Source organism: Helicoverpa zea, chromosome 30 (assembly GCF_022581195.2).
Source record: "Helicoverpa zea isolate HzStark_Cry1AcR chromosome 30, ilHelZeax1.1, whole genome shotgun sequence".
In the NCBI taxonomy this organism is placed as follows: domain Eukaryota; kingdom Metazoa; phylum Arthropoda; class Insecta; order Lepidoptera; family Noctuidae; genus Helicoverpa; species Helicoverpa zea.
In genome coordinates, this window is record NC_061481.1 from 2,613,963 (window position 1) to 2,641,172 (window position 27,210).

The 27,210-nt window shown below is 42.8% G+C and overlaps 1 protein-coding gene across 8 annotated transcripts in view; it reads left to right on the forward strand.

Moving 5' to 3' along the window:
- LOC124644500 (xaa-Pro aminopeptidase ApepP-like) overlaps positions 1-27,210 on the forward strand; it is a 47,245-nt gene that overhangs the window by 13,761 nt on the left and 6,274 nt on the right. For 2 of the 8 annotated variants that reach the window (XM_047183911.1, XM_047183912.1), the window contains exons 2-15: positions 6,129-6,181; positions 8,004-8,110; positions 8,698-8,869; positions 11,550-11,662; positions 12,626-12,761; positions 13,658-13,753; positions 14,219-14,301; positions 14,819-14,932; positions 15,394-15,480; positions 16,092-16,181; positions 16,594-16,724; positions 17,721-17,873; positions 19,006-19,138; positions 19,605-19,757. In XM_047183911.1, coding sequence (XP_047039867.1) covers positions 8,015-8,110; positions 8,698-8,869; positions 11,550-11,662; positions 12,626-12,761; positions 13,658-13,753; positions 14,219-14,301; positions 14,819-14,932; positions 15,394-15,480; positions 16,092-16,181; positions 16,594-16,724; positions 17,721-17,873; positions 19,006-19,138; positions 19,605-19,757 — 1,557 coding nt within the window. In that variant the 5' untranslated portion in view covers positions 6,129-6,181; positions 8,004-8,014. Of the gene's footprint in view, positions 1-2,511; positions 2,740-2,799; positions 2,818-6,128; positions 6,182-8,003; positions 8,111-8,697; positions 8,870-11,172; positions 11,228-11,549; positions 11,663-12,625; positions 12,762-13,657; positions 13,754-14,218; positions 14,302-14,818; positions 14,933-15,393; positions 15,481-16,091; positions 16,182-16,593; positions 16,725-17,720; positions 17,874-19,005; positions 19,139-19,604; positions 19,758-27,210 lie in introns of those variants that run through there. The other 6 variants (XM_047183916.1, XM_047183917.1, XM_047183910.1 and 3 more) reach the window with 5 other exon arrangements.

Sequence of the window (27,210 nt, forward strand, 5' to 3'; positions counted from 1 at the left end):
AATGTTTTGAGTTGTTTACGCGGTAAACTGAAACGGTGCAAAGAAACGTAAAGTTTGTGTTTATTTATATTGAGGTTATGTTTGTGTCAGCATTCGAAAAGATTTGATGTGTTCAAAAAACTTAAATTAAATGAACACCTACAAGGTTTGTGTTGTGCGAGACTGGAAATACAACCAAATAGAATGTTCATCCACGTTCCGCTGAATAAAAATCTTGGTTATTGGCAAAGAATTGAGCGACCATAAAAGAGTCTACTCTTGGCAGATTGGAACTATCAGCTTTCATAAATCCTTTCTCCATAATTCTTCATCAGTTGTATCACTTAAATGCAATTAACACACAGAACTTCACAGAAGCAAATAAACAAAACATTAATTCTGAGGTTATTTCGGGTTATATATCTGTCACTGTCAAATACTCATTGTCAAATATAGAAAGGATGACGTCATCGGTCTCTTCTCGTCGTTTTTAATGGCGTGACGTCATAGGCTCTAAGTTTAAATTTCATAAATTAATTAAAAAATATATGGTCAGTTATAAATTATATAATATAGCTTATCGTGTTTCTAGTTTTGTGAACTTTCGGTGCATTTATTTATTTTTAACTAAATGAATACTAGGAAACAACCCTATTGTCTGGTTGATTTAAGTCGTAATTCGCAACCTGTCCTGCTTGTGATCTCTCTCCGGTCGTGTCGGATTGTCGTCCCATCGTGCTATGAGAGTGAAGGAGTAGAGAGTGCACCTGTGTCCAAGCAAATGCGTGCACTATATAATATGAGAATGTCTGGCGTAGATGACGCGCCGGCTGAATATTGGTCCAGCTAGAGCAGATTATTAGGTATAACTATAGATTTAGGATCCCACTACCGTTTGATAAATGGGCAATTCTTGACAGATAACTATATATAACATGTGGTATGAGTCCCAAAGCCTATGAAGGTATGGGAGAAAGTGATAGAGAAAAGAGTGCGAGAAGAGAGTGAAATTACCCAAAACCAATTTGGGTTTATGCCAGGTCGAGGAACAATGGACGCCATCTTCGCACTTCGCCAATTGTGCGAGAAGTACAGACGTGTGCACAGGAATCTGCACATGGTGTTCATTGACCTTGAGAAAGCGTATGATAGGGTGCCTCGGGAAGTGTTATGGTGGGCCACGAAAGCGAAAGGTGTGCCTGGGAAGTATGTGGAGTTAGTTCGTGCGATGTACAGGCAGTCCTGTACGTATGTCCGATCGTCGGCCGGCAATACTGACCAGTTCAGTGTGGCTGTGGGCCTGCACCAAGGGTCTGCTTTAAGTCCTTACCTCTTCCTGCTTATTATGGACGCCTTGACGGCGGACATACAGGAGGAGGCACCCTGGTGCATGCTGTTTGCCGACGACATCGTCCTGGTTAGTGAAGACGGACCTGAGATCCAGAGCAGATTGGGGAGTTGGCAACAGAGACTGGAGAATGTTGGCTTAAAAATCAGCAGAACCAAGACCGAATATATGTTCTGCGATTTCGGCGGTCTCTCCAGTCCTGAAGCCATAGCGCTGGATAACGCACTTCTTCCAGTCTGCTCCGATTTCCGGTATCTCGGTTCGCTTATTCAGGGCGATGGCGAAATAGATCGGACAGTTACGCACAGAATTAACGCAGGATGGATGAAATGGCGGCAGGTAACGGGAACAACTTGTGACCCTCGTATTCCCCTTAAAGTTAAGGGGAAAATTTACAAGAGTATGGTCAGGCCTGCTGTCTTGTATGGATCAGAGTGCTGGCCCACAAAAGCGACGAATGAAAGACAATTGCATGCGGCAGAGATGAGAATGTTAAGAGGTATGTGTGGAGTTACGCGAATGGATAGAGTGAGGAATGAGTATATAAGAGGAAGTTTGAAAGTAGCGCCGGTATCAGAAAAACTGCGTGGAAACCGGCTGTCGTGGTATGGGCATGTGATGCGGAGGGATGAGAGTCATGTTGTGAGGAAGGTGATGAGTATGAACGTGGACGGATATAGTAGAAGAGGAAGACCAAAGAAACGATGGATGGATTGTGTGAAAGTAGATATGGTAAGAAAGAATGTTACTTGTGAGATGACGGCAGATAGAAGAGTATGGAAGAAGAAAACATGCTGCGCCGACCCCAAATAAAATTGGGATAAGGGCAGGAGGATGATGATGGTATGAGTCCCAAAGCCGTTTTTTTTAACGACGTTAAAATCTTCAAATGACCCCTCCCGCTGTGGGTTAGCAGCGGTGAGGGAGTGTCAGACTCTTACTGACTAAACACCGTCGTGTTCTGTCGTAGGCCTTTTATGTACCAGGACCGCGGTAACTCGCGTGAACAATCCCGCAGGCCCGGCAGGCCTTGGCCCTACTGGGCCTGGATGAGTCCCAAAGACTGACACTAGAGCTAACGCCTGCTCTTACTCTAATAATTTATCAAAATGGAGAGTGATATTACTTAAATAAAATCCTCTAATCGCTTGCAAAGAGACCACAACCTCAAACTATTGAACCTCGTTAGATCGTACGCGACTAGTTTTCGAACGACTCGAAAGCTAACAAACGTTTGCCAACTGTCATTGAAAACGTCGTTGATATTTCGAAAAAATATAAATGAATTTCGTAAATATTGAATGTTTTAATAAGTGAATTTTAGATTTTTGACTTTATGGTTTTAAGTGTTAAATGTTTGATTAATATTTAATGATGTGTAAAAAGTGTGTTCTTATATTATGTTTGTGTATGTAAGTAATTTGAAGATATTTCATCTTTTTTTTTAGTTAACCGACTTCCCAAAAAGGAGGAGGTTATCAATTCGGCCGGTATGTTTTTTTTTTTTTTTTTCTATGTACCTATGTACATCGATTACGCCGAGGTTTATAGACCGATTTACGTGATTCTTTTTTTGTTCGACTCGATATAGCTGCCAGTTGGTCCCATAGTCATCAGGTCAGGATCTGATGATGGAAATCCTGAGAAATCGAGGGCAACCTTCGTAAGTTGTAGGCATACATAGAGTAAAAACTTGACACTCAGGTGTATGCCTGAAATTACTATTCAACAGTGAAGATTTGAAGCTGACCTGATGATGGAGACCAGAGAGGGTCGAAACTCGACAACTGAATATGTAAACTACCTCGTGTTTGGGCTTATATTATTTGTATTGACGAGATCTTAGTAACAGTGAAGGTTTGCAGCTGACCTGATGATGAAGACCATCAGAGAAGGTCGAGGGAACTCGACAACTGAATATGTAAAATACCTCGTATTTGAGCTTAAATTATTTGTATTGATGAGAACTTTCTACTTATGCGGATAATGACAGCTATTCGTATCACTGAAAAGCTGTAAATAAAAAACTTTTTTACAAAAAAATTTAACCGACTTCCAAAAACACTAAAAAGCCAAAAAAAAACTAATTTTAGGTGCATCTGCCTAGAAGTCGGTGGCAAAATTAACTTAGTAACATCCATTAGACACCGACTCCTAGACAGATGCACCTAAAATTATTTTTTTTTTTGGCTTTTTAGTGTTTTTGGAAGTCGGTTAAATTTTTTTGTAAAAAAGTTTTTTGAATATTTATCATTCTTACTTTCACTTGCGTCCCGTGGGAACTACTGGGATAAAATATAGCCTATGTTCCTCGGGAAGAGTGTAGCTTCCCAACAGTGAGAGAATTTTTCAAATCGTTACCTACGTAGTGTCGGAGCCTTTTTTAACCGACTTCCCAAAAAGGAGGAGGTTCTCAATTCGGCCGGTATGTTTTTTTTTTTTTTTTTTTCTATGTATGTACATCGATTACTCCGAGGTTTATGGACCGATTTACGTGATTCTTTTTTTGTTCGACGCGGAATAGCTGCCAGTTGGTCCCATAGTCATCAGGTCAGGATCTGATGATGGAAACCCTGAGAAATCGAGGACAACCTTCGAAAGTTGTAGGCATATATAAGGTAAAAACTTGACACTCAGGCGTATGCCTGAAAGCACTATTCAACAGTGAAGGTTTGGAGCTGACATGATGATGGAGACAAGAGAGGGTCGAGGGAACTCGACAACTGAATATGTAAACTACCTCGTGTTTGGGCTTATATTATTTGAATTGACTAGACCTTTGCAACAGTGAAGGTTCGGAGCTGACCTGATGATGGAGACCAGAGAGGGTCGAGGGAACTCGATAACAGAATATGTAAACTACCTCGTGTTTGGGCTTATATTATTTGTATTGACTAGACCTTTGCAACAGTGAAGGTTTGGAGCTGACATGATGATGGAGACCAGAGAAGGTCGAGGGAACTCGACAACTGAATATGTAAAATACCTCGTATTAGGGCTTATATTCTTTGTATTAATGAGAACTTTCCACTTATATGGATAGTGACAAGTATTTGTATCACTGAAAAGCTGTAAATAAAAAACTTTTTTACAAAAAAATTAAACCGACTTCCAAAAACACTAAAAAGCAAAAAAAAAAACTAATTTTAGGTGCATCGGCCTGGAAGTCGGTGGCAAAATTAACTTAGCAACATCCATTAGACACCGACTTCTAGGCCGATGCACCTAAAATTAGTTTTTTTTTTGCTTTTTAGTGTTTTTGGAAGTCGGTTTAATTTTTTTGTAAAAAAGTTTTTGGTAGAACAAAAAAAAAAAAACAAACAAACATAATTTTAACCAGTTCAAATCAGTTACTTACGTAGTTCTGGAGCCTTAAGGGTAGAACACACAAACAAAATTCTTTCTTATATTGGTATCGATAGAGCATACTGAGCGTACCTAGATTATGAAGGTAGATCTATAGGTACGTAATATTATAAAGCTGAAGAGCCTAATCTCCAGAACTACTGGTCTGATTTGAAAAATCCTTTCAGCCTTGCTTACGTAGTCTATTCATTGAGGAGGACTATATTGTATTTTTCATCCGGGGAAGTGGAGAAGTTCCCACTGGAGAAGCTATGAGGTAATATGGATCGCATCATTTATTAAGTCACCTTTTTATGAGAAGTCATCAAATGACCCCTCCCGCTGTGGATGCGGCGTGAGAGAGTGTCAGACTCTTGCTAACTAATAGGTACCCACCATGGTCCTTCTTAAACCCTTTATGTACCAACACCGCGGTGACTCGCGCTAACAGATCGAAAAACAGTCCAGCCACATTGAATCGGAATTAACTAGTAGATAAGCAGTTATTGAATGATTTCTCCTTCGTATTTGTGTACAGAAATATCTATCTATACTTGTAAAATAAAGAGTACCCTAAAGGCTTCGAAACCACTGAATCGATTTGAAAAATTCTTTCACTGTTGGGGGCGCTACACTCTTCCCGAGCAACATAGGCTATATTTTATCCCGGTACGGGCAGTAGTTCCCACGGGACGCGGGTGAAACCGCGGGAAAAAGGTAGTAGGTTATAAATATGTATCTACTTAACATTAAGAAACGGCACATTATTTACGTAGGTAAACATTGAAATCAAGACTGATTTTATCGCTAGTAATAAAATTAAATTATTATGCCTCGCGCTCTGGTATGACATCACACATGTGTTTAAAAGCAGTTTAATACCTACTAGCTAATTTTCCGCTTGGCTTGTAGGGTTCCGTTCTCATTCGGTAAACGGGACCTTATTACTAAGCCCATCGTAGATGTCGCTTTTTTACGGAACCCTTCGTGCCCGAGGCTGACTCGCACTTGACCGATTTTCGCTAAGCTGACTGCGTGGTCTAATTTTAACACGTTAAAGCCTATTGGTCTTACAGCCAGTTTCTTCATCAAAAATAAAAGCCAAAGTAAAAGTCAAAATAATGTTTAAAGCAAAAGTAACGGTCAAATTATTTTTTTTAATTAGTTTTGCTGTCACTTTAGAATTGAAAAAACGAATTTGACCGTTACTTTTACTTTAGACATTACTTTGACTTTTACTTTTGATGAAGAAACTGGCCGTTACTACAAACACGTAAATGTCTGTCGAACACTTGTCTAAAAAAAGTGTGGCTGCAAAATGAACCTTATTTCAACGTCATAATCTGACATTTTTTTAGACAAGTGTTAAACTGACGTTTAAATGTTTTTGTGGTGCGACGGAAAATCTTTTTGCTCTATTGGCAAATACTTAAAGAATGTAATTTCTTTGTTACAGTTTAGGCGTGCTATCGCACTTCAAAACGCATGAGGGATCTGGTGGCATCAAAGGTAAAATGCATTGTTCTCTTTCATGCACGGTTTCTTTAAAAGAATTAATCATTTTGCTTAATTAATACTGTAGTATCGGACCGACAATCCGACACGATCGAATCGGGCTATGAGAGTGAAGGAATAGTGAGTGCACCTGTGTCTGCGCTAATGCTTGTGCACTATAATATGTCCTGCGCAGCTGGCTGATCTACTTAAATGAGAACAGCCGCCGTGGCCGAAAATCGGCCGTGGAAGCCATTATAGTATCGGACCGAAGGTTTGATTTTGGTTTCGCCAAAAAACCGTTTTGGTTTCGGCCAAAACTTTCGCCGAAATCGACTCTGATTTCGGAAGTTTTACGCGCTCGCATAACTTTGTTTTTCGCTGCAACGCTCTGGCAAACCCAGGCGGCCATGTCAATTTAGTGAGTGCTAATAAATGCAAAATAATAGGAAAACGCCCCTGTTCTAAGGTGTTTTATACTCGATCACGTGAGTTTCGGTTTCGGCCGGAAACCAGTTTCAGTTGGACTCTAGTAAGATTCCCATCATCATTTTCCGAGCCTATAGGGTCCGTTCAGACAGACCGGCTCGGAGAGGAGAGCAAATTCTTAACACGTTGAAAATTGAGTACTTAGTATTTGAAGTAAGGTTTATTTTTGCATGCGCACTGCTTTTGTCATTAAGAATGCTCGAAGGCGCTCGGTGTGAATCGATTCGATCGTGTACTTTTTCTCGGTCTTGCTGACGTTTGGCTCCAATTGGCAAAAAAATGCGCGCCGATGCCACAAAATACAACAGAAGTCAATCTACATATAAAGCGCGTTCGAGTCACGCAGACATAGGTGTCTATGTGTGCGTGTTCACAGACGCCCTGTCTCAAAACAACTCAAACAGTGCGAGCGCGGCTGCCGCTTTCTTGAGATACGCGCGTCACTCACAAGGTAGATAAATGTGCACGCGTTGTGATACCTACCTAACTGTAATTTGACTGTAATATTTTTAATTTTAATAACAAAAGAAAAAGTACTAATAATGGAGCAACAAAAAAAGTCGTATTATAATTGTTCAGTGGACGGTTGTTTTAATACAACAATAAACATTTTTTAGCCTGCCGAATTACCTATAGTACGTACCTACTTATTTTCTCATATTTCGATGGTTCGTTTAATAAACGCAGTAGGTAGGTACAGTTAGGTGGGTAGGTAAGCGCCCCGGCGGCCTCTGGCCCAACCTCCCAACCTCAAAGATTATTACTAGTAGGAGTTGATAATTTTTGTGATCATGGCGAGAGTATGTTGTAAGGTAGACGAAATAAAACTCGCACATCAAGGTTTCTGTAGGTAGAAGCAAGCTTAGATCAGGGACTGTACCAACCCATTACATACAATTTTTTTTTTCGCAACTAAAGAGGTACTTTGTTTTACATTGTGTTTTATGGTATATATGTATGAATAACAAAATTATAAATTGCGGTTTCTGAAAAACTTCGGTTACTCGTTCAAACGAATTTTCGTTGAAAGTGTTTATTAACCTCTTGTATGCCACATTAAATATTTTATTATTATTGGTTTATATTTCATTTTTCCTGTTTTACTCACAACAATAAATCAAATAATTAGATACGAGTACCACTACCACGTTAGTTTTATGCGCATAAAAAAGTTGACAACCCTAGCGCGACCGCCGAGTTTAGGCATGAAAAGTGAAGTACATACATGAGATTGACTTCTGTTGTATTTTGTGCCGATGATGCTCTCCGAGCCGGTCGTTTTTTTTGCTACTCCCTTACTCACTTTTTTTTGCTATTGTAAAGTCAATTTGTATACTTTACGTTTCAGCCTTTCGCAAGATGTCCGTCCAGCGACTGGCAGCGCTTCGGGCGCTGATGGCTAGCCAGCCTCAACCGCTCGCGGCTTATATTATACCTACCGCCGATGCTCATAACGTGAGTATTTACCACCTATATTTATCGCGAAAATTAATGCTCGGATTTTCATTCCTATTTTACGCAAATATTACTGCATAGAATTTTTGTTTGGCAAAAACATAGTACAGTTGAATCGCGTTTAAAACCTCGGGAAAAATAATAGTTAAAAAAACACGCTTTGATTTTGACACCAAACAGCCAGTCTGCCATCTTGGGGAAGCCGCCATGTTGGATTTTTAATGACGTTTCTTAGCTATTTACTGACATCAGAACTCAGAGCGCATCCTAATCGAAAACTGGGAAGTGGGTCGAATTAAGATTCCAAGATTTTCTTAAGGTGTCTACACACCAAAGCCGCTGAGGCCGCCGGGCGCCCGGCGGCCTCAGCGGCTTTGGTGTGTAGACACCATTACATACATACAACTGAAGCTGATATACGCGTGTGAATAATAAATATTTTAAAGGGGTCTGTTGCAATAAATGTATTTGTTTTACCACTTAATAGGATATGGAACCCTTTGTGTGCTAGTCCGACTCGCACTTGGCTAGTTTTTTTTCAAGCAAAGAAAGTAAGTAAACGGAAATTTTCTTTTTTCCATTCACAGTCGGAATACATCGCACCCGTAGACGCCCGACGCGAATGGATATCGTGCTTCACCGGGTCAGCGGGCACAGCCGTGGTGACGACTTCGACAGCTCTCGTCTGGACCGACGGCCGATACTACACGCAGTTCCAGCGTGAAGCCGACCTCGCGGCGTGGACGCTCATGAAGCAGTGTAAGCACTTTAATCGGTCCTACAAAAAATCGGTCCGATCTATCTGTCCTACAAAAAGTCGGACGGTGAATTATGCCATTTTAAGCTACTCACCTACGTCTAATAAACACATCCTACAAGAAATCGGTCCGATTTGTCCATCCTACAAGAAGTCGGACGGTGAATTATGCCATTCTAGGCTTCCAGCGCACGTCCGATAAATACGTCCTACAGGAAATCGGTCCGATTTATCCGTCCTACATAAAGTCGAGCGGTTAGTTACAACATTTTAAGCTACTCGCCCACGACCTATAAATACGTCCTACAAGAAATCGGTCCGATTTATCCATCCTACAAAAAGTCGGACGGTGAATTATGCCACTTTTAGCTACTCACCCACGTCTGATAAATACGTCCTACAAGAAATCGGTCCGAGTTATCCATCCTACAAAATGTCGGATGTCGTGTTAGTTACACTTGGTGGGTATCGGGTTTCACCGGGTCAGCGGGCACAGCCGTGGTGACGACTTCGACAGCTCTCGTGTGGACCGACGGCAGATATTACACGCAGTTCCAGCGCCAAGCCGACCTCACTGCGTGGACGCTCATGAAGCAGTGTAAGCTCTTCAATCGGTCCGATTTATCTGTCCTACAAAAAGTCGGACGGTTAGTTGCAACATTTTAGCCTCCCTACAAGAAGTTGGTTAGAAAACTCATCCTACAAGATATCGGTCCTACAAAAAGTCGGATGGTGAGTAGGAACATTTTAAGGTCTCTCACATATCTAAGTACCTTATAATAAGTTAGTCGGATGGTCCTACAAGAAATCGGTCAGATTTATCCGTCCTACAAAATGTCGGACGTTGAGTTAGTTACACTTGGTGGGTATCGTGCTTCACCGGGTCGGCGGGCACAGCCGTGGTGACGACTTCGACAGCTCTCGTGTGGACCGACGGCAGATATTACACGCAGTTCCAGCGCGAAGCCGACCTCGCGGCGTGGACGCTCATGAAGCAATGTAAGCACTTAGATCGGTCCTACAAAAAGTTGGACGGTGAATTATGCCATTTTAGGCTGTTTGTCCACTTCGTACAGTAAATTGGTTAGAGCTTCCTACATAAAATCGGTCCGATTTATCGGTCCTACAAAAAGTCGGACGTTGAATTATTCCATTTTAGGCTGTTTGTCCACGTCCTACAATAAGTTGGTCAAAAAATCCTTGTCCTACAAAAAATCGGTCCGATTTATCGGTCCTACAAAAAGTGTGATGTGGGGGTAGCTAATATTAGTTGGTCAGATGGTCCTACAAAAATCGGTCCGATTTATCCATCCTACAAAATGTCGGACGTCGTGTTAGTCACACTTGGTGGGTATCGTGCTTCACCGGGTCAGCGGGCACAGCCGTGGTGACGACTTCGACAGCTCTCGTGTGGACCGACGGCAGATATTACACGCAGTTCCAGCGCGAAGCCGGCCTCACCGCCTGGACGCTCATGAAGCAGTGTAAGCACTTCAATCGGTCCTACAAAAAATCGGTCCGATTTATCCATCCTACAAAATGTCGGACGGTTAGTTACATCATTTTAGGCTCTCTGACCACATCCGATAAATATGTCCTACAAAAATCGGACGTTGAGTAGTACCATTTTAAGCTTCTCGCCCACGACCGATAAATACGTCCTACAAAAAATCGGTCCGATTTATCGGTCCTACAAAAAGTCGGACGGTGAATTATGCCATTTTAGGCTGTTTGTCCACGTCCTACAATAAACTGGTTAGTGCTTCCTACAAGAAATCGGTCCGATTTATCCATCCTACAAGAAGTCGGACGGTGAGCTGCGGAATTTAAGACAGCTCGCTCACATTCTGCAGTAAGTTGGTCAAAAAATCCTTGTCCTACAAGAAATCGGTCCGATTTATCCATCCTACAAAATGTCGGACGTCGTGTTAGTTACACTTGGTGGGTATCGTGCTTCACCGGGTCAGCGGGCACAGCCGTGGTGACGACCTCGACAGCTCTCGTGTGGACCGACGGCAGATATTACACGCAGTTCCAGCGCGAAGCCGACCTCGTCGCGTGGACGCTCATGAAGCAGTGTAAGTATTGAAATCGGTCCTACAAAAAATCGGTCCGATTTATCGGTCCTACAAAAAGTCGGACGGTGAATTATGCCATTTTAGGCTGTTTGTCCACGTCCTACAATAAACTGGTTAGTGCTTCCTACAAGAAGTCGGACGGTGAGCTGCGGAATTTAAGACAGCTCGCTCACATTCTGCAGTAAGTTGGTCAAAAAATCCTTGTCCTACAAGAAATCGGTCCGATTTATCCATCCTACAAAATGCCGCAGAGGCTCGCCGCGTGGACGCTCATGAAGCAGTGTAAGTCGGTCCAATAAATACGTCCTACAAGAAATCGGTCCGATTTATCGGTCCTACAAAAAGTCGGACGGTTAGTTACACCATTTTAGGCTGTCCGCCCGCGTCCGATAAATTGGTGACCGATTTTTTGTAGGTGAAAATTAGAACACACACAGCTATAGGACAACGCACATGTTCTACAATAACATGGTTAGAATTAGAATATCTTAGTCCGAGTCCGAACGTTCTACAAAATATCTGTTCGATTATCTGTCCTACAAATAGTCGGACGGTGGAATCCAATCCAATTTATCTAATAGTTTTAATTATTTTCTTATTCTAGCACAAACAGAAACCCCGACTTTAGAAAAATGGTTGACCAGCAACCTGTCGGAGGGCGCTGTGGTTGGCGTCGACCCTCACACCTTCACCAGGGACGAGTGGAATCCACTGCAGGTATAGTCATCGTCATCAGACTTTTATCGTCCCACTGCTGGGCTGCGGCCTCCTCTCACACCAGGGTTTCTTAACCTCATTGCAGTCATGGACCCCTCATAGAATTAAAACAGTTCCATTCCAACACAAAGATTTTTTTTTGGAATACTTTTTTATTTAAAAACCCAGGCCAAAGGCCAAAGGCCTCCTCTCATACAGAGGATCGATCCTCCGAGCCTTTTTCCCAAACTATGTTGGGGTCGGCTTCCAGTCTAACCGGATTCAGCTGAGTACCAGTGCTTTACAAGAAGCGACTGCCTATCTGACCTCCTCAACCCAATTACCTGGGCAACCCGATACCCCTTGGTTAGACTGGTGTCAGATTTACTGGCTTCTGACTACCCGTAACGACTGCCAAGGATGTTCAATGACAGCCGGGACCTACAGAGGATTGAGTGTTAATCACCACGCTTGCTCAATGCGGGTTGGTGATTCAGATACTCTGGGTTTCCTGGAGATGTTTTTGTTCACCTTTATTCAGTCATGTACCAGTTCCAACCAAATGATACTGAACTACTCCCCGGATATAAATAGCCCATATATATCCGTTTTTAGGCCCTCAGACTATCTCCGACCGAATTGAAAAACTATGATGATTGTCGGTCATTCCTTCTCTGTATGACAAGAGGCCAGAGGCCTTGCAGTAGGACGAAAAAATGCTAATATGTGTCCTTATAAATAAAGATGAAATATTTGTTTATTTGAATAGAGTAGGCTCCAGAACTACTGAACCGATTGGAACAATTATTTAATTGTTGCTAAGCCACACTCTTTCCGAGTAACATGGTCAAAGTCAAAGCTTTTGTATTACAGGTCCTTTAAGAAACGTCAGTAGTTAGGCTATATTTAATCCCGGAACAGGCAGTAGTTCCCACGGGACAGGAGTGAAAGTAGTTGATAAAAAACTCCCCTTTTTGTCCACAGACGGCTCTAACGAAACACAACATGCAACTGATCCCCGTCTCACTGAATTTGGTCGACGAGGTGCGACGTCAACTTGGCGATCCTCCCCCGAAGCGGCCCAATAATGCTATTATACCGCTACCTTTGGAATATACTGGTAAGTTTATACAACATTACACACATAAAATTCTTCTTATTATTATTACCACCTGGCAAGCCCTGGTGTTAGAGTTTTCTCAAGCCCACCCGATGGCTTCTGACGTGGAATTGTGACGAGGACTATTCGGGGACGCCGGCGACACGTACCTCCCAGGCACGGGGGTGTGACACTTCCAGACTCCGGGCTGCTTTGTGGAAGTTGTAACATTAATATAATAGGACTTACAGTTTAAAAAGTAGGAATGAGAGTCATATTGTGAGGAAGGTGATGAGTATGAACGTGGACGGATATAGAGGAAGAGGATGACCAAAGAAACGATGGATGGATTGTGTGGAAGTTGATATGGTAAGAAATAATGTTACTTGTGAGATGACGGCAGATAGAAGAGTATGGAAGGCGAAAACATGCTGCGCCGACCACAAATAAAATTGGGATAAGGGCAGGAGGATGATGAGTTTAAAAAGTCTAGAAATTTACGTTTTTATATCATCATCTCCCGATCCTTTTCCCAACTATGTTGGGGTCGGCTTCCAGTCTAACCGGATGCAGCTGAGTACCAGTGATTTACAGGGAAATTAGTTACTGCCGCACAGGTGGATTATAATGTTAAGCAACGCTTAGGGCGGTCGGTCCGTGAATGACCAACTTGTCATGACGAGTTCCTCCGTGTTTCGGGTGGCACGTTAAACTGTAGGTCCCGGCTGTCATTGAACATCTTTGGCAGTCGTTAAGGGTAATCAGAAGCCAGAAAGTCTGACAACCAGTCTTATAACCTAACCCTATGCAATATGCCTATATGTATATACCTATGTATTTTCTCCCTTAATTACTTTGTCCTAATTTACTCTATTAAATATTGACTTTAGCTTATAATTTATTTATTTTTGTCATAGGTAAGACTGCTGGTGAGAAGATTCAAGAACTTCGTGAGAAGATGGCCCAGAAGAAAGCTTCTGCGCTCGTCATCACCGCTTTGGATGAAGTCGCGTGTAAGTTTTGATTTACTTCATGTTTTTAGACCAGCCGAGTTGTATTACCTATAGTTGAATGTATTGTGTGTTACGTGTTTACCGAGGGAACTTCTTTCTGCACCTGGTTAAAAATTACGGTAGCATTCTTTCCTCTCTTAGGCTCTAGAATTACTGTGTATCATTTAGAATTTTTGGTTTACTACTGAACCTCGAAAGTACGACATTAAGGCAGAATTATTTTCACAGTTATAGTTTTCGTACAGGTATAGAATATAGAAATAATCTTATGTCGCAGCTAGGAGTAATATAGAGTATTCAGTATTCTCTGCCAAGAGTCTTCTTTGTACATAGGCTTTTGATCCATGTGCGGAAAAAAGTTCTCTTAAGAAACCTCGGGAAAACAGCTAGTAAATAAGACAGATTATTAACGTAGTTGAATGGTATATTCTTTTCCAAAACAATAATTTAATCATTCCATTTCAGATACTCTCAACCTTCGAGGCAGCGACATACAATACAATCCGGTGTTCTTTTCGTATCTCATCATCACTCCGACAGAAGTCAAGGTATTTAGTTATTTAAATATTGTAATATAAAAACTAAAAAACACGCTAGTAATGTAATGTCATCAGAACTCAGAGCGTGTGCAGAATTTCATCCTAATCGAAGACCGGAAAGTGGGTCAAATTAAGATTACAAAATTTTTTTACATACATAGTTAGTTACAAGCGAAGCTAATATAAGCGTGTTAATAAAAATGATGTCATCACCATCTGCCGAGCTTATTTCCAACTACGTTTGGGTCCAACTCAGGTACAAGGTGCTAGGTGCTAGGTGAGGTCTGATTTTTACTTATGTTGTAAGGAAAATTATATACAATTTGGAAATGAATAGTGCCAAACACGTTCTGTGGGCAGTTTTTTTTGCAGTAGCAGGTATGTGTAAGTGGACTAAACACACTAAAACTAACCTATCATGTATGTTTTGTCCTGGGATCTTGCTCTATTGGATGCCATATATTAATGTAATTATGTATTAACTTATTATTTATTATTTTTAATGTAATTTGTTTCATATTTCCAGTTGTTGACGGCTTCGGATCTGTCTACAGCCGTCCGTGAACATCTAGACCGGGAACAGGTGCAATTACAAAGATTGCCGCTCAGTGACGTCGAGCCAGTGCTCAAGGGGATGGCAGTAAGTAGCAATCGTCATAAAATCGTCTTTCAATCGTCATGCTATCGTCATGCAATCGTCATTTTGCGCTGTTGAGTGGAGTGTTTTAATATGTTGTGAGTAAATCGTCAACCAATCGTCATCCAATCGTCACGCCATCGTCCTCCAATCGTCACGCAAGCGTCAACGTTGTTATTAAGTGTCTTAATAAGATATAGCCAGTCATCATGTAATCGTCATCATGTAATCGTCATCCAATCGTCACGCAATCGTCACACAATCGTTATGCGATCGTCATACTATGGTGAGTGGTGCAGCAGTGCAGGTGACGGCTTGGGAGCTGTCTGCAGCGGTCCGTGTCCGTAGTCTCCACTCCAGCACTTTTCAACCCCATCGGTTATCTGCTCTTCGAGCAATTTTTCAGCTAACTTCATAAATGGCTTTTGATTTGGAGTAATAAAAAAACATTTTTTTGTTTACAGAAAAAACTGTCTGAAGAGGGAAATGGGAAGCATTCGATCTGGCTTTCAAGCGATGCGAGCGAGGCCATACATAGGGCTGCTGCTGGGGTAGGTTTCTTCTTATCCTTATCTGCCTAGGCGTTTCCTAAAAGCCGGTCGCAATATTCTGATGGTTATGATGTCCGATTGTCGGCCACGGCGGCTGTCCTCATATAAGGAGATCAGTCAGCTGCGCAGGACATATTATAGTTTGTGCACATTTGCTTGGACTGCGGTGCACTCACTATTCCTTCACTCTCATGGCGCGATGGGACGACAAGCCGACACCACCGGAGAGAGATAAAATACCAGTAATTTTAATATCATCTGCCGTCTTGCCTTAATCGAATGGAGCACGAAGGCACGTTAAATTGGTGAATCCCGGCTGTCATTGAACATCTTTGGCAGTTGATACATGTAGTCAAAAGCCAGAAAATCTGACAACCAGTCATACCTAGGGGTTTCGGGTTGCCCGGGTAACTGGGTTGAGGAGGTCAGATAGGGCAGTCGCTCCTTGTGGCACACTGGTACTCAGCTACATCCGGTTAGACTGGAAGCCGACCCCAACATAGCTTGATAAAAGGCTCGGCAGATAATTATCCATGTACCGGATAATCTTCCCTCGGGATTTAGGTAAAACCGAGTGAAATAGCTAGTATATTGAAATGTCTTTTTTTCAGGTGGACGTGCTGAAAACTCCCCTGAATTTAATATCGGAAATATCTCCGGTTGCCTTGATGAAGCTTATCAAGAACGAAGTGGAATTACAAGTAAGTGTTATCCTTTTTAAAAACATTATATTTACGTAACTATGTGGAAATGCCAAGCTTTTTTTTAGCCGACTCCAAAAGAGGGTTCTTTGACCCAGTCACCACCAGAAATCGATTAATTTCTTTACAATAAAAATGCCATAATAGGATTTTAAAAGTTCTAAAGTACCTTAAATAAGTTTATATTTTTTATCTCGCTCTTGGCTAAACCGATTCTGACTAGATCTTCAAAAATCTTAATATTATTGAGAATCTCTTTCTTTTTGGGAGGTCAGTTAAAATACTTTTCGTAATTGGAGAAGGAACTTGCATTGGAAAAATAATTTCAAAAATATTTTTAAAAAGGAGGTACTCAGCAATTTCCCCCTTTTTTTCTGCAATTTACCTATTTTAAAATATTTTCTCTCCGCAGGGTTTCCGCGAATGTCACAAGCGGGACGGCATAGCGGTCGTTCGACTGCTGAAGTGGCTGCACGATCAGATCGACTGCGGTAAAACTGTCACTGAAATACAGGCCGCTGATAAACTGCTGGAGTTTCGCAAGTAAGACAGATTTTATATTATACACTTAAAATTACCTTCTAATACTTAAATTCTACCAACTAAAATAAAAAGAACACATACGTACCCAGAACCACCGGCATTTTATATACCACTATAGTTCGGCCATTCAGAGAATGCGTTCCTGACACGTCGCGATTGAACTGACGACGTAATAACATTCATTGATTATTGATATAATAATGTTGTTTTAATGCTCCTCAATTGTTAAAACGGTAAACAACCAGCAAAAATATTTTTATCGTAACTGCAACGCCATTGCAAAGTTACGTCGTCAGTTCAATCGCGACGTGTCAGGAACGCATTCTCTGAATGGCCGAACTATAGCTTCCGCCCGCGGCTTCGCCCGCGCCATGTTCGGTTATATTGCGTTTCCAAGAGAATTCTTCAAAAGTCCGGAATGAAAACTATCCTATGTTCTTTCTCAAGGTTAACTCTATCTCTGTACAAAATTTTATTAAAATCAGTTCAGTGGTTTAGACGTGAAAGCGTAACAGACAGACAGAGTTACTTTCGCATTTATAATATTAGTAGGGATTTAATGCCAGTCTTCTGGGTAAGTTATAAGAAACTTTTTACAACGTAAAAAAACTGACTTTTAAATACTCAGAAAAAGGAAAAAAAGGATATTTATTTTGCAAATGCTTATGTCGAACACAACACTTTTACACCACAAATTCTCTTTGAAAGCAAGATGATTTGGGCGGTCGTGGTGATTTTAAGCTCTAGAAGTCGGTGGCCAAATAGTTACAGTTGCACCCTCTAGAGGTCTCTGTGTGTGAAGTCGGTGTCTATAGTCACCGACTTCCAGGGCGATAAAAAGTCCTACTTTTAACTGATCGTTTCAGATACGCCCAAGTATTCGACCTACAAGAAGGCTCTGGACCTACATTTGATTATTATTTGACCTACCTGCATTATGGCATCTCCGCTATCTTTCCTTCCGCCGCGATTTCTCTAAGTATTCTTTTTTTACAGAGAGGAATCAAACTTCATGGGCCCCTCTTTCGAGACCATCCCAGGCGCTGGGCCCAACGGGGCCATCATCCACTACAGCCCGTCCAGAGACGGAGTGCAGAAGGTCATAGAGAAGGACGACATGTTCTTACTGGACTCCGGCTCACAATACAAGTGAGTATATTATATAACACTACATAATATATAAAACAAAGTCGCTTTTTGTGTAAAAATCGGTCGTAAAAAGTCGCTTTTTCTGTAAAAATCGGTCGTTCAAAGTCGCTTTTTCTGTAAAAATCGGTCGTACAAAGTCGCTTTTTGTGTAAAAATTGGTCGTTCAAAGTCGCTTTTTCTGTAAAAATCGGTCGTAAAAAGTCGCTTTTCCTGTAAAAATCATAAAAATCGGTTGCGTAGTTTTGAACATTTTAGCGTACAGAGAGACATAGGGACATAGGGCCATAGGGACAAAAGGATATAGGAGCATAGGGACATAGAGTATAGGGACACAAGGACATAGGGACAAAGGGTTATAGGAACATAGGGACATAGGGCCATAGGGACTTAGGAATATATAGACACCCAGCGGGGCCCAGTAGGGCCAGAGCCTGCCGGGGCTGCGGGATTGTCCGCGCGAGTTACCGCGGCGCTGGTACATAAAAGGCCTACGACGGAACACGACGGTGTTTAGTCAGTAAGAGTCTGACACTCTCTCACCGCTGCCCACAGCGGGAGGGGTCATTTGATGATTATTGACGTCGTTAAAAAAAATTGTGGTAACAGTTTTATAGGAAAATCGTACTTATTACTATTGAGTTAAGGTGCATGACAGTTACCACTGATGTGCGGTCTATCGTACTAACCTGTAAAAGTGTGTGTTTTGTTATTTCTAGCTTCGTTTTTACTACATAGTACAAAACAAAGTCATTTTTTCTGTCCCTAAATCCCTGCTTAAATGGTTAAAAATACGCAATGGATTTTGATGCGTTTTTTTAATAGATGGAGTGATTAAAGGAAAGTTTATTTCTATAATATAAAAATGAATCGCAAAATGTGTTGGTAAGCGCATAACTCAGCAACGCCTGGACCAATTTGGCTAATTCTTTTTTTGTTGTGTTTGTTATTGTCAGGAGAAGGTTCTTAGGAAAAAAAAAATAGGGTAAAGTAGAGAAGTCAGTTGACGGGAGCGAAGCCGCGGGCAAAAGCTAGTGTATAATAATATTTACACTTTATGAACTCCCATGTATTTCCTTGTACACAAGGAAATACTCTATGATATGTTTATCTAAATATTTTCCTGTTTCCTCAGAGACGGTACGACAGATATAACCCGCACTCGTCACATGTCTCGCTCGCCGACTTCCGAACAGAAGTCTGCGTTCACGCGCGTGCTCAAGGGACAGATCATGGTCGGCAGTGCGCTCTTCCCGCAGGGAGTTAAAGTAAGTACCATCATCGTTATCGGCACGAATCTTGAGCTCTGACCTACACTTGCGCAGAAGTAATTTATTGGGTCCCTTTTGTGGTATGAAGTGAGGCGCGGGGGCGGGATAAAGCGGTGATTGGCCCGCAGCGCATCGCGTCATAGCCGTCACTTGGGATTGGTTCTTTGCTAATAAATCACTTCTGCGCAGATGTAGGTCAGAGCTCAAGATTCGTGCCGATAACTATATATTCATTTAAAAAATATTAACAGTAAAAAAATATAATATATGGCGACCAAAACGGTGATTTTTTGTAAGGCGATCCGACCACGTCACACGTTTTGTAGGACAGATAATCGGACCGATTTTATCCTATAAAGACGTTCTACCAAGAATTTACTGACCGACAGACTTTGTGTAGGACGTTCCGACCGACCTTTAGTGGGAAGTCTGCTAAATGTGTTTTATTTTGGTCCTACAAAAAATCGGTCTCCGATTATCGGACGGGGGCACCACAGATATAACCCGCACGCGCCACATGTCTCGGTCGCCGACTTCCGAACAGAAGTCTGCGTTCACGCGCGTGCTCAAGGGGCAGATCATGGTCGGCAGTGCGCTCTTCCCGCAGGGGGTTAAAGTGAGTACTATACATAAGACATAAGATTGCCGGATTGGACCGATTTTTTGTAGGATAGATTGTAAATTGGACCGACTTTTTGTAGAACGTTCTGTCTGACAGACTTTTTGTAGGACGTTCTGATAGACTTTGTGTAGGATGTTCCGACCGACCTTTTGTAGGACGTTCTGACCGACTTTTTGTAGGACGCTCACCTATTTTTTGCAGGACGTGCCGCCCGATTTTTGTAGGACATTCGGACTCACTTTTTGTAGGACGTACTGATCGACTATTAGTAGGACGTGTGCGTTGCACTATTGCAGTCAGTCTGTTCTATTTTCCTCCTACAATAAATCGGTCACCGATTATATTATCGGAGGAAGGTACCACAGATATAACCCGCACGCGCCACATGTCTCGGTCGCCGACTTCCGAACAGAAGTCTGCGTTCGCGCGCGTGCTCAAGGGGCAGATCATGGTCGGCAGTGCGCTCTTCCCGCAGGGGGTTAAGGTAAGTACCTTTCATTCTCTATCTTCCTCAAAGACAGACATAAGGTCCAACTTTTTGTAGGATGGTCTGACCAACTTTTTGTAGGATAGATAATCGGACCGATTTTATGTGGGATTTTGTGACAAGGATTTTCTGACCGATTTTTTGTAGGACGCTCTGACAGACTTTGTGTAGGACGATCCGACCGACCCTTTGTAGGAAGTCTGTTAAGTATGTTTTATTTTGGTCCTACAAAAAACCGGTCTCCGATTATCGGTCGAAGGTATCACAGATATAACCCGCACGCGCCACATGTCTCGCTCGCCGACTCCCGAACAGAAGTCGGCGTTCACGCGCGTGCTCAAGGGGCAGATCATGGTCGGCAGTGCGCTCTTCCCGCAGGGGGTTAAAGTAAGTATCTTTTATTCTTCATACTCCTCAGAAACGGACAGGTTGCCGGATCAGACCGATTTTTTGTAGGATAAATAATCAGACCGACGTTTTGTAGGACCGATAAATTATCGGATCGATTTTTTGTAGGACGTTCAAGTCAAGGATTTTCTGACCGACTGTTTGTAGGACGCTCTGACCGATTTTTTGTAGGAAGGACGCTCTGACAGACTGTGTAGGACGTTCCGACTGACCATTTGTCTGTTAAGTGTGTTTTATTTTGGTCCTACAAAAAATCGGTCTCCGATTATCGGACGAAGGTACGACAGATGTAACCCGCACTCGTCACATGTCTCGGTCGCCGACTTCCGAACAGAAGTCTGCGTTCACGCGCGTGCTCAAGGGGCAGATCATGGTGGGCAGTGCGCTCTTCCCGCAGGGGGTTAAAGTAAGTAACTATACAAGCTGTTGATTTGCATGCGTGCCATAGTCAAGGACGTAATTATGCTAATGATTCTCGACCCAAATCAACAAAAAAATGGATATGTAATTTTTTCTTATTTTAATCTTATTTACGTATATCCGTCAGTGTAACCCAGCCGTATTTCAATTCGGCGCGTGAGTTACTAGCCTTAGAACCGCGCTGCGCACTCACACAAACGCAATCGATACATGCACAAGGCATTCGCAACGATCGTTCAATAAAAATCGTAGATCATCCAGCCTACCCAAATTCACCCAATCACAGTGCGAGTACTCCCACACACTCGCCTAGCCGCTCCCCGCGCGCCCTTGAAGCCGGACCAAACAAGCGCCGACGGCAAGCAGTGTGTTTGATGTCGCCGCCGCCGCTGCGTACGTGCGCTTTGAGTTCCGCGAAGTGTAGGTACTAAGTGCGCGATGACGGAATACTACACTAACATCGAGCTGGTGGAGATGGTCCGCCTGTACGCCATCAGTAACAATAATGTGCGTGAAGCAATAAGAATGTTCCGGGAAATGTTTCCCGACCGGGAACCCCCATCACGGAGGATTATGCTGGCTGCTACGCAGAGACTGCGGGATCATCGCCAATTTGAAGTTCCCCGGCGCGCTCAAGGTCGCGGAAGCGAAGGCCTGCCTGTCGCCTTGCAGGAAGACATCCTGGAGTACTTCCAGCGGGAACCGCGGGCGAGCACGCGGGATGCTGGTAGGCGGTTTGGAGTGCACCACACCACAGTGTGGCGCCTATTGAAGAACGAGCAGCTACACCCGTTCCACTACCGCAAGGCACAAGATCTGCACTCAGGGGATTATGAAGCGCGGTTAACATTTTGTCGCTGGTTAGTAGAACACCAAGACGCCAACATCCTGTGGACGGACGAGTGTTTATTTACTCGAGTTGGCGTTTTTAATGTTCATAACGAGCATTGGTGGGCTCACCGCGACCATAATCCGCACGTAACCAAACGACACGCGTTCCAAGTACGGTTTGCGTTAAATGTGTGGGCTGGCATCATTGGTGAACACATAATAGGACCGTTCTTCATCAATGGGCACCTCAACAGTGCCACATATCTGGAGCTGTTGCGTCACTTTGTGGAGGAGATGTTGGAGGAAGTTCCCGTGGCACTGCATCGCAACTTATTCTACCAGCAGGACGGTGCTCCCCCTCACTATGGTCGGCAAGTACGCGAGTACTTGACCGAAAGGTTTGGTGACCACTGGATTGGTCGTGGAGGACCTGTGGCCTGGCCTCCGCGTTCTCCGGACCTGACGCCTCTGGACTTTTATTTGTGGGGAGACGTTAAGCGGTTAGTGTACGCGGAGGAAGTAGCAAATGTGTCAGACTTACGTGATAGGATCATTAGTGCTTTCGACACTTTAAAAACGAATGTGGTTGTGTTACGTAAGCTGAAGGATAACCAGCTACGTCGTGCTCGATTGTGCCAAGAGTGTGAAGGTGGCAACTTCGAACAATACCTCCGGGTAACATAAGGAGGTAATTTATTTATTGTACATTTTGTAAATACCTACGTAGTTTAAGCTCAATCAATTTAATGGTGTAAATAAGTTGATTTAAAATTTTTAACTACGCCAATAATACCTACGAAAATATCACCTCGTACCTACACTTAACTAACACATCTTTCCATTTCCATTTAACGTAGACAAACATGTTATCAAACTTGGTAGATCGGTACACCAGCTAAGGTAGGTATTATTGCCGGTCCTAAGCCCGTTAAGTAGGAAGGAAAATTTAAAATCAACCAATTTAACCAAAACATAAAAACAAAATTACTGCGAAAACTATGCTGAAAGATAAAGGTAAAAAAACAATCATGTTATCAATCAGCTGTTAACGGGTCAGTGAACTTTACGAAGTTATCTTACTTAACTTACGAAAGCTTTATGCTGAAAGATAAAGGCAAAACAATCATGTTATCAATCAGCTGTTAACGGGTCAGTGAACTTCCTTTCTAGCACTAGTATTACTGTGATTTGTAAGATTTCCGTGTTCCATTTATGCTCAAAAATGAGTCAATAAATTAATTAAATTATCTTTATTTCAGACATTTTGTCCATAGCTTTTACAAATAAATAAAACGTTAGTAGAGTTGTTAGTAAAAATAAAGCATAATAATAAGGTGTTAGTACTTTGTTAGCAAACAAAACAAAACAGTGTACCTAGGTACCTACACAAAGAATTACTGGAGTCTACTTCCTATTAGGTACTAAGCAGGTGAACACTCCCCCAGAACACGTTAAAGGACTGTTTATTTTGTGCGCTAACGCTATGTGATAAAGTAAAGCGAAGTTAATGACAATGACAATAATGTACCTAGGTGATTTTCGAAACAAATTTAGGTAAAACGACTGCTATCGCGTATCACTCGGTCTCGCTCGCTCGCGCGCGCGCTCTGTCCTGTCGTAGATAAGACACTCGCACATCGACACTCACGCACACACGTAGACAGAGTAGTTTTCTCTGTCTACGCACACATAGCTGCCATCACGCACACACTGTGGCCGCGGGGCAATTCTGTTATGATTTGTGTTGAACCGTGGGCTGAATTCTGAAATGCCATAAAATTACAACATCGAAAAAAGCAGCGCATATTAGGTTTATCCCATCTACCGTAATTTAAATCGATTATTTACGTATTTAATGTCAACCTCCTGATCTATGGCACGGATGCAAAACAACAGCTTGTATAATATTAATTTAAAAAATATTAGTATAAAAAAATGGCGACCAAAATGGTGATTTTTGTGAGGCGATCCACCTTACATTCTCTATATTCCTCTGAAACAGACAAGGTTGCCGGATCGGACCGATCTTTTGTAGGTCGGTCTGACCGACTTTTTGTAGGACCGATAAATTATCGGATCGATTTTTTGTAGGACGTTCAAGTCAAGGATTTTCTGACCTACTTTTTGTAAGACGTTCTGACCGATTTTTTGTAGGACGCTCTGACAGACTTTTTGTAGGACGTTCCGACCGACCTTTTGTAGGAAGTCTGTTAAGTGTGTTTTATTTTGGACCTACAAAAAACCGGTCACCGATTAAACTATTGGACGTAGGCACCACAGATATAACTCGCACGCGTCACATGTCTCGGTCGCCGACTTCCGAACAGAAGTCTGCGTTCACGCGCGTGCTCAAGGGGCAGATCATGGTCGGCAGTGCGCTCTTCCCGCAGGGGGTTAAAGTAAGTACTACTATATTAACAGTAAAAAAAAATACTATATGGCGACCAAAATGGTGATTTTTTGTGAGGCGATCCGACCATGTCGGACTTTTGAAGGACAGATAATCGGGGACTTTTTGTAGGACGTTTTGACCAACTGTTTGTAGGACGCTGACCTATTTTTTGCAGGACGTGCCGACCAATTTTTGTAGGATATTCGGACCCACTTTTTGTAGGACGTTCTGACCGACTTTTTGTAGGACTTGTGTTCAGCCTGTTCTATTTTCCTGATACAATAAATCGGTCACCGATTATACTATCGGACGAAGGTACCACAGATATAACCCGCACTCGCCACATGTCTCGGTCGCCGACTTCCGAACAGAAGTCTGCGTTCACGCGCGTGCTCAAGGGGCAGATCATGGTCGGCAGTGCGCTCTTCCCGCAGGGGGTTAAAGTAAGTACCATTCATTCTCTATCTTCCTCAAAAACAGACTGATGAAATTGCCGGATCGGACCGAATTTTTGTAGGAAAGATGATCGGACCGACGTTTTGTGGGACCGATAAATAATCGGACCGGTTTTTGGAGGACATTCTGACAAGGATTTTCTGACCGACTGTTTGTGGGACGATCTGACAGACTTTCTGTAGGACGTTCTGACAGATTTTTTGTAGGAAGGACGCTCTGACAGACTTTGTGTAAGACGTTCCGACCGACCTTTTGTAGGAAGTCTGTTAAGTGTGTATTTTTTTGGTCCTACACAAAATCGGTCACCGATTATACTATCGGATGTAGGCGGACAGATATAACTCGCACGCGCCACATGTCTCGGTCGCCGACTTCCGAACAGAAGTCTGCGTTCACGCGCGTGCTCAAGGGGCAGATTATGGTGGGCAGTGCGCTCTTCCCGCAGGGGGTTAAAGTAAGTACTGTTACAGCCTTTTTATCGTCCCACTGCTGGGCTGCGGCCTCCTCTCACACGGAGAAGGATTGAGCATTAATCACCACGCTTGCTCAATGCGGGTTGCTGATTTCAGACTATATAGTCCAGGTTTCCTCAAGATGTTTTCCTTCACCTTATTATCAGCCATTGGTGTCCAAGATTTACTTAGAAAGTACAAACAAATTTAGAGAAGTGGCATTGGGAAGTGGCCTGAACTGGAATCGAACCCACACTCGAAAGGTTGGTTGGTTCTACTACTAGGCCACCACGACTTACTTAAGTACTACTATATTCATTATTCATAAAAAAAATATTAACAAAAGAATAAAATATTATATGGCGACCAAAATGGTGATTTTACGTAAGGTGATCCGACTACGTCAGACGTTTTGTAGGACAAACAATCGGACGGACTTTTTGTAGGATTTTTTGACCGACATTTGTAGGACGTTCTGACAAGGATTTACTAACTAACTTTGTGTAGAGCATTCTGTCTGACTGACTTTGTGTAGGATATCCCGACCGACCTTTTGTAGGAAGTCTGTTAAGTGTATTTTATTTTGGTCCTACAAAAAATCGGTCACCGATTGTCGTGGGCGAACAGATATAACCCGCACTCGTCACATGTCTCGCTCGCCGACTTCCGAACAGAAGTCTGCGTTCACGCGCGTGCTCAAGGGGCAGATCATGGTGGGCAGTGCGCTCTTCCCGCAGGGAGTTAAAGTGAGTACCATTCATTCTCTACCTTCCTCAAAATCAGACATTAGATTGCCGGATCGGACCGAATTTTCGAAGGATAGATACGACTTTTTGTAGTACAGATAATCGGAGCGGTTTTATCCTATAAAGACATTCTGACAAGAATTTTCTGACCTACTTTTTGTAGGACGCTCTGACAGACTTTCTGTAGGACGTTCTGATAGACTTTGTGTAGGACGTTCCGACCGACTCTTTGAAGTCTGTTAAGTGTTTATTAATTACATTGGTCCTACAAAAAATCGGTCACCGATTATCGGATGAAGGCACCACAGATATAACTCGCACTCGTCACATGTCTCGGTCGCCGACTCCCGAACAGAAGTCTGCGTTCACGCGCGTGCTCAAGGGGCAGATCATGGTCGGCAGTGCGCTCTTCCCGCAGGGGGTTAAAGTAAGTATCTTTCATTCTCTATTCTCCTCAAAGATGGACATGAAGTTGCCGGATCGGACCGATTTTTCGTAGGATAGATTGTAAATTGGACCGACTTTTTGTCGGGCGTTCTGACCAACTTTTTGTAGGACAGGTAATCGGTCAGATTTTGATCTACAAAGAGTCCCTTTTGTGGTATGAAGTACGGCGCGGGGGCGGGCTAAAGCGGTGATTGGCCCGTAGTGCATCGCGTCATAGCCGTCACTCGGGATTGGTTCTTTGCTAATAAATCACTTCTGCGCAGATGTAGGTCAGAGCTCATGATTCGTGCCGATAACTATATATTCATTTAAAAAATATTAACAGCAAAAAAATAATACCTATATGGCGACCAAAATGGTGATTTTTCGTGAGGCGATCCGAGCACGTCAGACGTTTTGTAGGACAGATAATCGGACCGACTTCTTGTAGGATGTTCTGACTAGGATTTTTTGACCGACTGTTTGTAGGACGCTCCGACCGACTGTTTGTAGGACGTACTGACCGACTGTTTGTAGGACGCTCCGACCGACTGTTTGTAGGACGTACTGACCGACTGTTTGTAGGACGCTCTGGCCGATTTTTTGTGGGATGATCTGACCGACTTTATGTCATTGTTTTTGTTTTTATCATGTTGTTTGTTTTTGAAGCCAGTAAGTCTGACACCAGTCTAACCACCCCTTGGTTATTGGGTTGCCCGGGTAACTGGGTTGAGGAGGTTAGATAGGTAGTACTTGTGGCACACTGGTATTCAGCTGCATCCGGTTAGACTGGAAGCCGACACCAACATAGTTGGGAAAAGGGCTCGGA